Source organism: Syngnathus leptorhynchus, chromosome 1 (assembly GCF_054491065.1).
Source record: "Syngnathus leptorhynchus isolate UIUO chromosome 1, UIUO_Slep, whole genome shotgun sequence".
Classification (NCBI taxonomy): domain Eukaryota; kingdom Metazoa; phylum Chordata; class Actinopteri; order Syngnathiformes; family Syngnathidae; genus Syngnathus; species Syngnathus leptorhynchus.
In genome coordinates this window covers 12,867,956-12,885,812 of record NC_141195.1, presented here as the reverse complement: position 1 = coordinate 12,885,812, position 17,857 = coordinate 12,867,956, and the positions used below count along the sequence as shown (strand labels likewise).

Here is a 17,857-nt window from a genome sequence, read left to right as displayed (position 1 = left end):
AACTAAGTCCATATTTTCAAATTATAAATGAATAACCAGGTTTTCAAAGGTAGAATAGTATCACACAACATGTATTTTTCTTTAAAAAAAAAAAACAGTCTCACCCACACACTGACTTTGAATGTATACAAAATGTTTCAATATGGTTTCCTTACAAACCAGAGCTTTTGTTTCTGATCTGCGGCTCAGCTGCATAAATAAGCAATTATAACAACCAAATTATAAACCCACAAATTCATCACTTTGTCATGTTAAGATTAAACACAAATGTGCTTGCTTAAGCATACAAACAAGACCCGCTAGAGAGAATCTCTAATTGGATATTTTAATGATCGGTCAAGTGTTGCTTTTTGTGTTTCAATGGGAACAATCAGCTACTGCATGTTTGTCTGAAATTGATTAGCTGGAATGAACTTCAGACATTTTTGGACCAGCACACGATTAAAACCACATTTTTCCTCCTAATGAGCAATTAACTGAGGGGAGATAACAGAGAAAGAGCAGAAGGCAGGGAGTCTTTTCAGTATTGCATCTTTGGCAGAACATTCCTTTGTTAGATTGCTAGCCATATTTGTTTCAATGGCTTTTGTTCATTCTAGTCTCATAAATGAATGATTGCGGACAATAGGTAGAGATTCAATCCCTAAATTGCACCGATTCTGTCTCGTCTCCAACATGTAATGACGTCCAAGCCACCGAAAGCATTTTGTCTGCAATCAAAGTCATGGGACCTTGGTATCTCCCCAAGGTTGCAGAGTAACAGCACCAAAGCACGGCGGCGACATCACACTAATCCAATGGAGTGTCAGCCAAAGGACCTGACTGATTACCTCTTTTATGGATAGTGACTGAGAGGAAAATCCCCATCTGCTCAGCCTCAGAGCAGCCAAATCACACGCCTATTCATTGCCAGCACTTGAAGGCCTACCTCTAAATACAATTCGTGACAATGGACTACAGGACATCAAGGGCCCAGGTGACTGAGAAAAAGACTGAAGTTGCATTCAAGCACAAATCACATTATATGCACTGCAGGAGAGTTTAGCAGTGGTAGAGCAGAGGATGTCAGGAGGAATCACCTCTCTTGCCGTTGTCTCTTTGGCTGGGAATTTCTTCTTTCGGCCTTTCAAATTAGCACAAAAAGAACTGCTTGCAAAGAGATTGTTTAGACATGGGCTGTCACTTGACCAATATTATTGTTTTTAACTGATCGAAATTAGAGCTACGAGTGCACTTCAGACCGCCATGTATTTCATGACGTCCAGCCAACATTGATTCGCATTGTGTTGTTTTGTTTGCTACATATAGAAGAAGAAGAAGAAGCACATATTAGGTACAGGTATGTTATGTGCTCGCATTTTCCGGCTTTGCAGGTTAGATGGAGAACAAATCTGGTGTGTTTTCACACAGTTCAAAAATGTTGAGCACATTTTATCTTTTGACAAAAACATGTTACGTAAATGTGTGAATTTTTAAAAAGTTTGTTTTAGGAGAAGATAGAACAAATCAAATGTATTTTCATTCATTAGACTGGTAAATATAATTAGAGACTGTTAATTAGAGACTAACCCCAACTATTTAGTTGAGAGTAAGGCATCTCATCAGGTTTCAAAAGCATATGTCATAGCATTTTCTTTGAAGAAAATAACAGACATTTGCTTTTCATTGAATTCATAATCTCTTGCTCGATCTACTGTGCTCCAAACACAGACGAATTCACAAGCTTGGGGAAAGACACAAAGCCTGTGACTCCTCAAGGACGGCGACAAAGTAGTTGAGGTCACGCATGCCTGTAATATGTTTAAAAAAAAAATAAAAAAAAAAAACTCAACAAGATGGTAATGAATATGAATATACAGGTCAACACTGGTGTCTTCCTCCCAGAAATGACTCTTATTAAAAGAAGCAGCATCTTTAAAACATTGACTGACAGCAGAAATTGCAACAAGCCTTCATGAATACAAAATGGTTTCATACTCATACTAAAAATGAGCTGAAATGTATTTGTGGGTCATTTGAATACCAACACTAGTCTCTATGGCTCAGCTTATTCATGTGATTCAGATGTATTATTTATTAGACATATACAACTGAGACCAAAACATAATAACATACTACAGTCAGCTGTCTCATGAGGCATTTCGGATGAAGATAAATAAATGATCAGACAGATGATATTTCCTTATTTTTTGCAGAAGATAGCTACCATTTTCACGAATCAAAAACAGAAACTAACCATTTTTTTGTCATTTTGTATGTAATTATTTATTATTTTCAAATTCATTAGATTCAACAGCTGCAGGGTAACCGTGTCTACTGGTAAAAATTCCTAAAGGCACTCATGTAAATACCATAAGACTAATATCAACACAAAAATATAAGTCAAACTTAACCTCTTGTTGAACACTAACAAATACAATATCAACAGACGATGCGTTATAAATATTGATTATTTGACTAATCCTAAAATGATGACTTTGTTTTGAAGTTGTTTGATTAATATAGGTTCATCATTACAACAGGCAGCAAAGAAACTAACAGCTACAGTCAGTCCCAGTGCTATAAGCCCACATGCAGCACGTTTGCATAATAGATCTGAACATATAGTAAGAATTTTAATAATGTATAATGTGAAGAGTCTTTGATATTCTCTCCAAGAGCATTTCATGTGACCAAGAACTCTTTTAATAAGAATAAAAGAATAGCACCTATTGTTACAAAAAAAAACATATCTATGATTAACCTACTGAAAGTCAGTTTTATTTTATTTAACCTTTATTTATTCAGGTATTCTCATTTTTCCCCTTGTAGGGGTTTTTTGAGTTTTTCCTTGCCCTTTTGGGAGCCTAAGATCAGGGGATGCTTTGAGAATTATTGTCAATTGATTGTCTATGTGAAGCCCTTTGAGACTGCTTGTGATTTAGGGCTATACAAATAAACTTGACTTGACTTGACTTGACTTGTAAGGAGAGATCACATTCTTTTGCAAATGATATAGAATTTAATAAATGTCAGAAAAATTGGGGAATAAAGCAATTACATACTAGTAGGTCTTAAAATGAAACTTCTTTGAACAATGCTACAAGGCATCTTCTAACTTTGACAAAACTGAAGAGAGATTTTGAAAAAAGACATTTTTGGCATTTTTATGAGCACATAACTTGAATATAATCCAAGAACAGCTATGACCTGTGCTCTGCACACAGAAAAATCTCTGGATGAGGTTCTGCCAAAGGGACACAACAAAGCAATTTTATTCGCTTGCATTATACTTATAAAAGAAAACTAACAATGATGTCCATTTGAATGAGGGACTACAGATACATGATAGTTTGAAAGGACATAAGACCAGAAATAGTCAGAAAACTGTCTTGGGTATGTTGGACAAAGAAAAGGGTAATTTTATAAAACGTATCAACCTTGAAATTGAAGAGGTGATTGCTTCCTCCAGAGTCCTATGCTGCTGATGTACGTCTTACTGTCTAAAGGCATCAGAGAAAAAAATATATATATACAGTATATCACTCCACTGGCAAGTTTCCTTGATCTTGACTGCAGATGGAGGAATGAAAATTGATCACACAGTTACTCCTCCATGTGTGGGCAAACACATCCAGGCATCAAGCAATTTGGTGGCGGAGAAGCACAAACTCTAATTCAATTTACACGATGCCCAGGCAACACAGTACAACATCTCCAAGGACAAAGTCTAAGGCATCAATAAATTAGATGAGTAGAGAGGCACTTCACAGACAATCTTCACCATCTTGGCATTTTGTTCTGCAAAACAGCGTTGGCGGTCAAAATGACTTTAAAAAAAGGATAGCAACTGTCCACTTACCAATGCACTCAGATTCAAGCATTTACTTATTCTGAAAAGAGAAGTGGGAAATGTGTTCTGGTGCATCTGTAGCGTTATTCAGCTCAGAGAATTGTACTCAACCATTAACAAATCGCATCACTCATTTGGGCTGGGAGAACTTTAATCTAACTCAGCCCTGTCTTGGATTTGCAGAAAATTCCACACGGTTCTCTTACGTCTTACTTTTCAACTATTGTGTGATAAGGTCAGGTAAACTGTGGAATCCACTACTTGGCAACAACCAATAGGAGCTGTCATTGATTATCTTAAAGCTAAATAATTGGTCATGTCTACAATAAATTACACTAGCTATGCAACTATTCTGCTCAGCATTACAAAGGGTGCTTGTCTATTTTCCCGATTCAGGCGGGAGACTCTCAACTTTCAACTTTATCTCCCAATCGATCATTTCTCCCGCTAAGATCCCAATCTTTCAGTGAGGTAAACAATTTACATTGTGAGGAATGTGTCACGACACGACTCCTCTTCTCACTCGGATTCACTGCCATCGAGCCACGTCACCTCAATCCATGGTATCATCTCAAGCACATTGCTAAATTGATGAGCAGCAGGCATTAAAGGTTACTGGTTAAAGGAGTAACTTTATGAGTTATCAGTCTTGTTTTCCAATTCTGATAAAACTGCTGCTCTTCACTGTCACTTTCATGACATCTAAACCATCTGGCTCACACTATTCTGTGCCCACCACAATAGTATCCGGCTTGAGGACTGGCAAGATAGCTTTGTGAAATTGTAGCATGTATTCTCGCGAGTCCATCTGCCTCACAATGCAAGCATCTGACTGCTTTGGGAGAGACAAAATAGTGATTCAATCTTGCATTGAAACGAGAGTGACTTTCGGTGGCTGGGTTAAAGGTATAAAAAGTATCATCGCATATGGAGTGCCATCAAAGTGCCTTCAAAGAAGCCTTTGAATCCTCACTCTGATGTTCTCTCACCCTTTGTGTGTGAGTGTGTGCATGCAATTGCCCCGCCCCCAAGGGTCTCTACAAAGATATACTGAGGTACTGTCAAGTATGTTATCGCTTTCCCCTGTTTAGTAAGTGTGACATCATTCACTGTAATGTCACAAATGACTCGAGACTTGCCCGTTTAGCTTACAGAACACTTCAGAGAATTTCGGTGTCGCATTTTGCATCTTACGCTGATGTGGAGACAGATGACCAATTATATAAGCAGAAGGTCTGAAAATTGAGTTGAGGTCTGGATCATTGACTTCCTGGAATTGGAATAACACTTGCCAAAGTACTTGAGGTGGGTGACAGAATAAAACGGTGCCCTGAGAAAAGACAGTTTTGACGTTTTTAGGTATTGCAAATTAACCTTCACAGTACCGGGGGTTGCCTCTCCATGGCAAGCAAGTACAGTACAGATTCTGATGAATAAAAATGGAGAAGTAGTGTACTGAAGGTTAATTGATGCCGAAAAAAAAAAAATCATGGAATCATTAAATACTTAAGATTTCACAGTGCCACGGTGGAGCATTGCTCAGCACCTGCCCCTCACAGTTCATAGCTCCAGGGTTTGATTCCAGCTCCGGACTTCCTGTGTGGAGTTTGCATGTTCTCCCCGTGCCTGCGTGGGTTTCCGACAGGTACTCCGGTTTTCTACCACATTCCAAAGACATGCATACTAGGCCAGTTGTCCAGAGGCATGGGTGCGAGTGGTATATACAGTATACTGTGGATGCTGTGGCACAAAACACAAGTTCTTTTTGATATAAGTGATTTGGGTCACAGGATTTTTTGTCACCTTGTGTGTGTCATAAAATAATTCTTTATTTACAACAGCACTCATATATAGTTCCACTGAACTATCCAAATGAAAAGTATATCAATTCATCATAACTGTGAAGTATATTGCGCATCTTTATTCTATACTTTTTAGAAAAAAAGTTGATCAAGTGTTCAAAAATTACTTTTGTCACTAGGAATTTCGATTTTGTCAAGAGTTATGAGTCAGATGATGAAACGGTAGTTTGAGACTCTATCTCTCTGACCCATTTACTAATTGACGCTGATTAGTTCTGAATGATATGAATGAGCGGAAAAATGTAACCCTAAATTTAGCATTTTACACAATCAGCGGTCTACAGAGATTACTTGTATCTCTGATTATAACTGTGTGATTTAATTAAACCATTTACATCACGTCAATCTCCTATCTCCTGCATGACGCCCACTCTGTTAATTACGTCTATCCTGTCACCTAAATTGCACTTGTATTAGTGGCTTGGTATTTACTCGTATGCATGATTCCTGTCAAAATAGCCACCAGATGAGGCTGATGCAGAGTGTGCCTGTGAATGTAAATAGAGTGGTTGATTGAAATACAAGAGCAATAGAATTATGTGGAAGTTATCATCCAATGAGGATCTGCTGATGGAATATCTTACATGTACTGTATGTTATGCATTCTGTCATTAGAGCAAGTAATGCCCAATTTAATGTTTTCCTGGATTACCGTCAAAACTAGTTTGCTTGTGTTCACACCATTATGAACAAACAAACAGGGCTCACTCCCAAGTTGATATTGTATAAAGTTATGATATCTCTGATCAACTCTGTTGCTTTCACCTTGAGTGTTAGTAGATACATATATTGATGCATCTTATCTGCAATTATATGTGTTTGGTTTAAAATGAAGCCTGGGCCACTAGAATTTACTATCAGCTACTTGAGATGCTCAGTAACTGCGTTAACGGATTTAACAAAGATCTTGTCCTTTGACTTACTCCAAAGTCTCGTTGGTCTAGTAGACTTGTTTCTTTGACCACTTTCTCCTCCTTCTTATACTTTCAAACCAAATGCTGTCCTGTCAATGGACTATTACAATAACATACCTGTGTTTTAGCCATCAAGGCAAAGCTTCAATCCAACTTTGGTAATGCCACAGTCTAAATGATCAGCTGCAGCAATCAAGCGCTTCCATGTAATTTCCTTCGAAAGGCTCTTTGGTACTTTTATAGATAGAACAAACGCACCCACGTTGTTTTCTGACTAAAACACTATTCTGGGATTCCTGAATGGCCCTGTCACTTTGATTATGTTCAAAGACCATTTGTATTCACTTATACTGGATGCTTTGACGATGACACAAAACTGTGCTTTAATAGCTTCTCTCATCCTTCATATTGTCTCCCATTTCATTTAAAAATAACAGTGTTGGACTTATTCTTCCCTCTATAATGTGTTCAGTGGGAGCATTAACTTAAGTTTTACATACACCAGGTTTTGCTTACTCTTATTCATTCTACAATGTGAAATACTGTTTAACAAGCATGTTTGCCACTGCCGTCTAAAAGATAACCTTAACATTATTTAACTGGCTGATTAAACCACACAAACATTAAGTAGGTGTTGTTAAAGTGAAGCATGAACACAACAATGGCTCCAGGACTTCGCAATGACTCCAAGGCGAGATTGCTGACCCTGACAAATATCTCTTGTTTTGGCTAGTGTGTGAATACTCGGCACTTTCAAAATGACAATTCTCCCGGCACTCCTAAAATATTTGCGGTGTCTGGGTAAAAGATAAACAAACCAGAGAGCCATCACTAGATACAGTAGGTGTCATTCCCGCTACGTTTATTCATCCCCCAATCCTTTTTTCATAACCTCAAACCATCAAACTAAAGATACCCCGGCAGTAAAACAGGAATATTGGTTCAAACTGTGGGACCACTGAGGCCATTTTGGCCCCAAACAATAAGTTTTAAAAAGATGAAAATGAGTTTCAACTTTTAGTTAGAAATAAACAATCCTTTGTTTATGGCTTCACCACAAAAAAGACAGCATAAGGATGACCTAGCCAGAGCCCCGTCCATGAGCCAATTGAACATCTGTGGGGTGAACCTGAAAATGGCTGTGCACAGAGAATAGCTTTAAAATTTGGTACATGGTCCACTTTTAAAAGAAAGGGTTTTGCAGTTGTGCAAAGATATGTCCTAACTATTCAATTTTGGATGGAACAAATTGTTGTTGTAAAGAGAACAATAATTTGCAACATTGCCATGGCAACCATGGATAACCTACTTTAGTGATCTATAATATTGGGGGACCAGCTGAGACACTCTCTAATGTAGCTTTAGCGTTAAGGCGAACGTGTTCAGGTTGGATGCTTTCCCAGCTCATAACTTGAGAACTATTCAATCATGTTTTAAAAATATCAGCTCAGTATTGCTCTTTTTCTCTTGCAAATTGTTTCCTGGGCTAATGAGGTCACACAAAATAACCTCCCGCAGGTCTTAACACGACTTGCCACGATGACCTTTGGTGGACTGAATATTTATACTTTCACACGTGCACACAGTGTTCATCCTATTTTTTGTTTTGTTTTTTAAACCAAAGTTTGATTTAGTGAACTTGATATTAAAACCCATTTGGAGAAGACATGGAATTGCAATGCAAAATTTATGCACATCTAGTCTGAAAGGTTTGTTTTTGAATATTTTATGCTCTATTTCAGGCTTGGTGTGTGCTACTTTCTCACAATGAGTGGCCTGATTGAGTCATGTTGCAGTGATGTAGAGGCAATAATTACAGGTATCTTCTAATACTTGGGGTTCCGATGCTCTTGAGTATACACATCCATGTACAAATGAGATCTTAGGAGTACTACAGTATGTCAGCACAAATATTTCGCCATCATTTTGGCATTCTAAATGCAGTCTGTTCAAGATAGGTGAAAAGGTGGATGAAAACATTTGTAACATGTTATGAGGAGCTTACTGCATAACATCCATATCCTACCATAGCTGAAATACCAAAAATTGCTCATGCTCCCTTGTGTCTTAATTAGTGAACGAAGGGCCACAGGTTGTGATGGAATTCTTGATCAGGATATCCAGGGAACATACACTTTGACACCAAGGCTTCACAATATCATCCAAGAATGACATTCATATGACCTATGTTTTTTTCTTATACGTGTAACTTTCATTTGACTTCACACTGCCAGTATCTTGACCTTCCTTCAACACTGACTCTATAATTCTGCTGTAAGGTGTTATTGTCCCCTGCATCGGCAGTGCGGTGAACATTCATCAGCGCTGACCATGGCTTCTTTACTGATTTAAGAATCAGCGCTGACCATTGTTGTCTTTTTTACTGGTTTAAGAATTAAACACAATTTATTATGCTGTTCATTGCCTTCTTGGCTTGGATATGATGCAACGTTCCTGTCTGTTTTTTGGTTTTGTTTTTGTCAGGTGTGAAATAAATCATACATACCAGGATCAGACTTGGAGAAAGTATCCACATCCAGAAGATTCCTGTGGGAAAAAAAATGCAGTGAAAACAAATCTTTCCCACTCTGACTTTCACAATCATGACTTATAATTGCTTGTAGTCCAAATTCTGTATGAAAGAAATTAAACTCTGTGCATCATGACACTTGTCCTAGATGTCAGACAAATTTAAAATTTTCAAAGCAAGTAGCCAATTTATTTTGTAGGATTTTTAATCCCAGATGGTTGTATGCTACAGCGTCATCAGTCACTGTCAGCATACTATACTGTACTTTATGGGACTCAGAAATTGCCATCTCACAAAGTCTCATTGATGCACAATTGCAAGAAAAAAAGAAAAAAAAGTCATCGGCAAGAGCTGTGGGTCGTGACCAAAACAACAAGATTCGGGTGACATGCGGCCAAAATGACTTTCCACCGTAGGGTGTCTAGAATCGTCCAAGGTTTATCTCTCAATCAAATTGGCTGGGATGGGCACCAGCTCACCTGTGACTCTGTTGGTTGTGCGAGTGTTTCCCCGGGGTTTATTATTTCTGCTTATATTATTACCTTTGAGTTATTATTCTAATATGAGCAAAATCCGAGACTGATTAGTTCAATGAAATGGATTTTGGTAATTCTTTGATGTTCCACTACACATAGAAACAGTATTCATTTTTGGGCGACCATTGAGACATATTTGAAGTTAAATCTAATTTGGCTGTGGCAAATGTTTATTGATGTTTCTTGGGATTGAACCGAAATTCAAAGCTTATGTCCTCTGAGATGTGTCGCTATCTCAAGCGGGGCTGATCAGAGGAGGGACTACACAGGCGAACCAGCCATTCATTATTCAGGAGTGGACTGAAGAGACATTTAGCACACGGCTAGGCTGATGGGAGCAACAAGGCTGACCGGGGTTTACAGCTCGATTTATTCGGCCAATAAGGTGACACGTTGCTAAATTAGATGAGCCACGATGACACCAAACAGGAGACTAAGAGAAAATACATTCTGGGTATTTTCTTTATTCATTTTTTAGAAAAATGCCCATGATAAGATGATTTCTAATAGTGTGCAAACGTGCATCTTGTAATACAAAAGAAACTGTTGAAAGAATCCATCAGTGCATCAGGAATGACTGTGAATATCAATGCTAATCTTTAGAGTCGTGGCTGGACTTTATGCACGAGCAATAAAGACGACATGGAATGCATTTAATAGCTCCTATGCATGCACCTGCTGCTCAGCTCAACCATTTCCTTGGGAGCAGGGAAATCAAAAGGTCACTGATTTAGGGGGGGGCAGGGAATAAAAATAATTATACACACCCAGGGGTCTGCTTCAGGCGATTGTTAGCCCTGGTGTTGTCATTCCAACACTAAATTTCAATGAGTAACATAGAAAGTGGATCATGTTTTATTTCAATCAAAGCTAGATCGATAGATTGATCGATGTACTGACTGATGGACGGATGGAGAGATGGAGAGATGGAGAGATGGATAGATAGATAGATAGATAGATAGATAGATAGATAGATAGATAGATAGATAGATAGATAGATAGATAGATAGATAGATAGATAGATAGATAGATAGATAGATAGATAGATAGATAGATAGATAGATAGATAGATAGATAGATAGATAGATAGATAGATAGATAGATAGATAGATAGATAGGAAGAAAAACCAGAAGAAAAAAGAAAAATATAAAGGAAAGAAAGAATGAAAAAGCATAAACTTTAGTAGACAGAGGTAAATCTTGAACTTATATGTCAGAGGTTAAAACATCGGTAAGTGTATGCATAAGAGTTTGACCTTACCGGCACGAGACGGTAACTTCGATTTTAGTTGCGGGGACTCTTGTGTTGAGTGGGTCGAATTCCCCGATGGTTGCCATGATGCAGACACTGGAGCAGAAGCGACGCTAAACAGCATCCGAGTGGAAAAACATCAATCTGACCATCTCAACTAACGGTGACTACCGCCATAAATCCATTGTAGAGTACCTTCGTCTTCTCCTGAGCCTGTGGAGAGACCGAGAAAGGTGCGCGCGCTGGGGTGCGCGAGAGAGAGAGAGAGAGAGAGAGATAGAGAGAGCGACAGAGAGAGAGGGACAGAGACACACAGACAGAGATAAATAGAGAGATAGAGAGCAAGCGAGAGAGTAACAAAGTTTATATATATAGTTATCATGTTTATTTATTCGCGATGCCTCCCTTGGGGATGTATGTGAGAGGTTTTTGTTTCAGAGATGTGCAGTTCAATAAATAAAGACTTGTGAGATGTTTTTATTATTATTACAATTATCATCATTTTATTTTTTATTATTCCTTCCTTCGTCCCCGACCTGGACATATTCCCATCATCGTCCCTCTGTCCCATAATATAGTCATCCCCAGACCCATTACGTCGTTGTCCCCGATCCGTCCAACGTCAGCCCGGTCATACTACTGTATAAAAGATGAGAACCACTGTTTGATTAAAATGGTTGAGTGCATGTATCTATGGTGGCTGCCAGAGAATTTTACAAAGCCTCATACTCACTTATTTGTATTTGCAACTTTAAAACGCCAAAAGGTTTTAAGTTTAAAATTACTTATCTTGACCATGATCCAGCTTTGCAATCATTATCTGGCAGATTTGCAAATTTCTGATGGGTCTCGAAACCACAATTTTTTGTCCTTTCCTTTGTTTATTGTGTTGTGTAAACTGTATGTTTCTCTCTGCTAATTTCAATGCTGTTTTGCCAGATAAGAAATTTAAGATAACAATCGACAAAGGATCCTATCGTTTTCTTATCCTACATGCAAACAAATGTATCATCAGCAGTTTTACCTGCAATTTTTAAAATGTGATCTACTGAGAGTAGGAGCTCCAACAACATTACTGTGATATTTTACAATGTTAAACGTATCTGCTTCCAATTTTAATGAACTATTCCATAGCCTATGTTCCACAAGTCTAACTTGCAGCTTTTGTGCAATCACTCGAAAAGAGCTCCACTTTGTAAGCGCAAAATGTACCTCAAACGAACACAGCATTAAGACAAGTAAATTTTTAATCGGCCCAGAGTCAAATGGATTCATATCTGGCAGCATAGCAAAGAAGAATCTTTCCTTTTAGGTTTAATTGTTGGAGCCTCTGTAAGACCCAGTAGATACATTTCAGTTTTTGTTGATTATGGCGGCTCCATATGGATAAAAGCAGTAGTGTTTTGCCTGAAGTTGGTCACATTATACATTATAGATGAGTGGCAGTGCACTTTGTCATGAAATTCCGAGCTCTCGCTCGCCTGCAGTTGGACGGAATTACTTTTCTGTTTTCCATGAGTGACTGTGTGAAGGATGAATCGCACTGAGGTGATGAATGTAATTGTGTCCAAGCAATAGCGTCAATAGATATCTATTCATTTTTTGGGGAAATAAACGTTTACCTTTAGTTCTGTACCGTATTCTATAGTATACTTGGCATTGGCCGCACAATACAAGGCAGTGAAGTGACCATGGGCACATTTTCGTGAAACAGAACAGCCTCACCCTCAGTGATATCATCCAGTTTTTGATGTGCTGTAAAAAAAGTGTTGTCTTTAAAAAATAGTGGTTAAAATGTTAAAACTATTCATAAAAACCTTACAAAATGTGAAAACCTATTTGCAGTTGCACAGCTTATTCAATCAGATCATCATTTCAAATAATTACGAAATTCTTGATCTGCATGTCACTGAAGCAGCCCATCCAATCAAAACTTCTCAGCCCCAATGATTTGAATGTCACCTTCCTCATAATGGGTGGTTTTTTTTTTTAAGAATTATTCTAGTGCTACGAGCAGAATAGATGCGCCATGAAAATGAAATTCATAAGATTAATCTTTTCAGCATCCACTAGCCAGCTATAATTAAATGCTGCGCTCTCGTGGTGAGAATACAGTGTTGCAAGAGGATTCTTCCCATTCAATAGTTGCCCCATGTCAGAAGCAAGCCGTCAATGTTAACAGTATGTCAAAATAAAATATTAAAGTCCATTGTTGGAAGAAGTTAAAAAGTAAAAATATTACTATATAACTATATAATAATTATATGCCGCTTATGTCACACAAACAAAAAATGTTTCAATAGGCCAAACAGACAAACTGTGAAGTGTTTTAGAAGTGTGACAGAGGTGTAGACATCCTTTGTTGGGCATCAAATCTGTGCATATCTTTAAAATGATAATGTTTCTAATTCTTTGATCTGATTTCTATAATGAAACACCACCTACAAATTACATCATCTCCGCGGAAAGGATACAAAATAAACGTACCGGTCTTGCCCACCCTGAAAAAAAAGTTTCGTCACTTTTTATGCCAAGCAATCCACTTTCTGAGACCAAATTGTCAGATGCGGCGGGGAAGCAGCAACTCCGCCCAGTGAGTCGTATTGCGCTCCCAAAATCACTGAACGAAACCTGACCCAGGAGCAAAATCAAGATGCGCCATTTTTATGTCAAGCGCACGGGCCAATATCCACCAAAAAAAGGGCCCACCTTCTTAATCTTCAGCCCTTTTTTTACTTTTTTTTGTACAGATTTTACTTAATGTAGCATATGTCTCAAAAACGAGTCATCATTTCCAAAAAAAAACACTGTAGATAGGTGTGAAATGAGTTGAGGTGTGAAATGAATGAAGGAATACGTGGACTTATGCAGTTTTTTGTTCATATACCGTTCATCATTGTGATATTACTGCCATCTGCAGTAAACTGATGGCAGTAATATCACAATGGCAGTGTTTACCCGGACGATTTCTGATGACTACTACAGTACATCTACTTTGTAATTGTAGTATGATTAGGGTGGAGTACGTTGGATATAAACTGTCCACGTACTCCTGTTCAAATGCCAAGTTTAAGTGATGTGAAAAACAATGAGCCCAAAATAAAACATTTTCCTCTCTTAATGTACATGTAACATGTACATTGCCATTATCATTATCATTATTATTATAATAATAATGATTATTGTTATTGCTATAATTATAATAATTTCACCTTGACAGGAAGTAAAAAATAATAACAGATAATTGTTTTCCCTACCTAATTGTACATAAAATTAGGTTTAAAATGTGCTTAAAATGTGCATTAGAGTACAAAATGCAATAAAGTAGGAATACAATCCAAGAGTAACATGAAATATAGTGACAAAGAGTGGAAGAGATTGAGGCAAACGCTTCTCTCAAAATGTATGAGGCTGGCATTATACTGTCCTCTGATCATTTGCCACAGTCTGACACTTTCAGCTCTAGCCCCCTCTCTTCTACCCTCTTTCTCTCTATCGTCGTCTCTCTCTTTCTCTCACACACACCGCACCCAATCACCCACGCATGCACGCACGCACACACACACACACGCACGCACACACACTTTCAAAACACCCAACCCCTTGCTTCTCTTCCTCCATCTTCCTGTGTGAAAACACCTGAGTCCTCAGGAGGCATCCCCAGCTTGAACAGTCTATTTTCTCTCTCATGACATGTCCTCACTTCAGCGGCGACATTGCACCTTTCGCTCTGCTAGTTTTAGCTCACGCATTAGCACACTTGTGCTACACTTGTGCACATGAATTCTTGCACATGTGCACACAGGGAATCACTACATACATAAAGTAAAAACACACATGCATGCATGCACACAAGCACGCACGCACACACACGTGCACGCTCACTCATACAGCCCGTCAAATCCTGTATTGCAGCCAACGTATGACATGAGGCCTTGGGATGACGAAACAGCGTCTGAGTGTTGTGGGAGCTGAGGTCAGACTGGCATGTTTGTTTAGACACAATCCAGATGTGCTATCCGGTGCAACCCGAAGATGCCACATGAAGAATGAAGAAACACGAAAATCATGTTGCCTATTTCTTTTCCTTTCTTTAAGGAAGACCATGATTGAACCCTTCCTCTTAAACGCAAGCACGCACACACACATAAACACACACACAGACGCCCTAGTTATGTATGAATGGGCTGGCTGGATGAGTCTGTCCCAAGAGCATTACACAGCTCTTAATGGACAGAGAATGAAGGCTTCAATAGTTAAGGCAACATCTGGCCTTGACAGCAACAATTGTCCTGTTGGAAGAATAGATATACTGGATATGTCAAATTGTTGTCCTGTACTCGCCTTCGACTCACCCGACAATTTGGGAATATAGAAAGTAAAACGAGCTTTGGGTAAAAACCGGTGCATTGTCATTTTCGTGCTGGGGCAATGGCCTAAGTCAGCTTGTTTGTGAATTCTCACTGGGCATCAAATTTGTCAAGGAGGGAACAAGGCCAGCAGCACCCAATGAAATCAAATGAGAACGAGTCTCCTGAAACTCGCTGATGCTTCAAATCCAGGAGTGGATTTGAAGCAAAGATTCCAGCTCCCTGATGTCACACACAACCTTGGCTTATAATGTCGTGCAAAAAGCAATGTGAAGAGGGATTTGAGAGGAAATCTGAGCACGGCAGAGATGTGGTGCATGACTGCATGAATAGGCTGGCCGACGTGGTTGTTTAATTAGGTATGGTGAAGAGGGATCCCAGCCCAATCAGACTGGAAGTTGCTGTCAGAGGTTGGAAAAACAGGAATTGAGAGGAAGAAGCCAGTTGGAAGATTGGGGGAGGCAGTAGCAAAAGCCTCCCAAGCTGGCAGCCAGGAGGGAGTGGGTACTGGCTGGCCAACCTGTCAGCAGGAGGGTGTTGTGGTTAGCTGTTGTGCAAACTCCCAGGGCTCAATATTCATGTCGAGCGAGTCTGGCACATAGCGCTGTCTAACTGTGCAAAGTGGTGGGCTATATCCAGTGTTGGTATTTTTGCAGCTTGGTGCAGTGAGCAATTAATGGGTGGTTTGCACCACTGTGGGGGAGAACAAAGCCGACTTGCTTTGCAGCCAATGGAAATGCCTCCTCTAATTCCCATTACAATCAGCCTGTGAGAGGCATACAGTGCCGCACATATAGAGTTGAAGGAGTCCATGCAGGAGGTTGAAGCGTGCAATGTTTGGCATTTACTTTTCAAAAGCAGATCTGTTATTTTAGTCCAGATGGTCTAGCACAATTTTGGTGTATTTAATCAGACGCAGGCAGATAGATTTGGCGCTCCACGGATGTGTGTAATGTAACATCACCCAATTGACAATAGTCCCTCTGAAGCTATGGAAATGTATTGAACCAATAGAAATCATTATCATCTGAATAATGTTAACCCCCAACCAAAATTTGTAAACACGCTGAACCAGTCTTGCACTTTCATAAAAATTAATATGTGCCAGCTATGGATAGAAAGTCAAAGCAAGGCGAAGCAGGTTTATTTATGTAGCACATTTGAGTCACATGGCAACTCAATGTGCTTCATACAACCACAGGCACAACCCTAAGGCTAAAATCGCACTGCTGATCAGTTCTATTTTTTTTTTTCCGAAGACTCAAATTTTTTTCGAAAGGGGCCAATCTTTGACAACTGTGAGCCTGTGAAGTCATTTGAGTCTCTTATGTGATTAAGTGCTATGCAAACTAACTTGACTATAGGTCAATGAATGTGACTTGTTGGTTGTGCTCGGCGAGCTGGTGATTACTCCATGGTGTAGTCTCGCCCAATGTTATCTTGATAGTGGCTCCAGTGTTGGAATCTAAAATTAAATAATTTAGAGAATAAATAATAACAAATATAACAATAAAGAATAATTTATTTACAATTGCCAGAGGAAAAGGAAAGGAACGAATGAGCTCATGATTTTTCATGCATAAAAAATACTTTTGATTTTTGAATATTAAATTAAGAGACAGTAGAATTTTAATCATACTATATACCTGCATGCACCACTCTTGTATATTATAGGAAGCACATAAGAGCAAACGTAATATTGTCTCACTTAATATTTCATTTCATCCCCCCATTTCACTATGTCAAGGCCGATTTCTTCCAATCACGGTGGGGGTGACTACCTGCAAGTTTAATTCAAAATGAAACCAGCGGTGGCGCGCTTTGACGCAAACGTCTACCCTCCAGCACCTCCACCCACCGTGGCCGCGCACGTGAACGCGCCCCCTCGCTGTCATCAGTACAAACATCAGCGTCTTCCCGGGGTGCGCGCAGAGGAGCGAGAGCAGGAGGAGGACAGAGGAGAGAGGGAGAGAGAAATATATATAGAGAGAGAGCGAGAAAGAGAGAGGGGCTACACGTTGTGGATAAAGGCTGTCCGACAAGAAAAAATGATGATGATGGAGTCGTGGCGGTGGAGAATTTTGGATTTACAAGAAAGGACTGCTCAAATTTGACAGAGGGGGCTTTTTCGAGATTACGCCTCTTCTCGGTCTCCTGCATCCCATCCCCTTTCTCCTCCTCTTTTTATTTTCCCTCCTTCGATTTCATGTGCACATCCTTGGTCATATAGGCGAGACAGAAAGGGGGTTACCCCACGGATGCATGGGAAGGTAAAAAAAAAAAAAAAACGGACGAAATAAGACCGCTTATCCATTCATACATCCATCCATCCTTCCACCCTTTCTTGGACGCTCGTAATAGACACCATGAAAACATATTGGCTGATGAAGCACGGAAAGCCACTTTAAATTAAAACATCGCGTCTGCATGTGAAATAAAGAAATCCCCTTATTTTATGGATCATTCACGGTGTAGCCCCAAGGAAAACGAATAATGTTGAATCACTTGTCGTGGTGAATTATTCATTAGTAACTATAGGTAGGCTATGATTTTTGTATTTT

General features: G+C 39.2%; 1 protein-coding gene across 1 annotated transcript in view; it reads right to left on the bottom strand.

The window, feature by feature from the left end:
- LOC147062002 (copine-9-like) overlaps nt 1-17,857 on the bottom strand; it is a 72,588-nt gene that overhangs the window by 41,085 nt on the left and 13,646 nt on the right. The window contains exons 2-4 of the mRNA XM_085912658.1: nt 11,122-11,168; nt 10,936-11,039; nt 9,115-9,155 (exon numbers count right to left, since the gene is read on the bottom strand). Coding sequence (XP_085768784.1) covers nt 9,115-9,155; nt 10,936-11,012 — 118 coding nt within the window. The 5' untranslated portion in view covers nt 11,013-11,039; nt 11,122-11,168. The remainder of the gene's footprint in view (nt 1-9,114; nt 9,156-10,935; nt 11,040-11,121; nt 11,169-17,857) is intronic.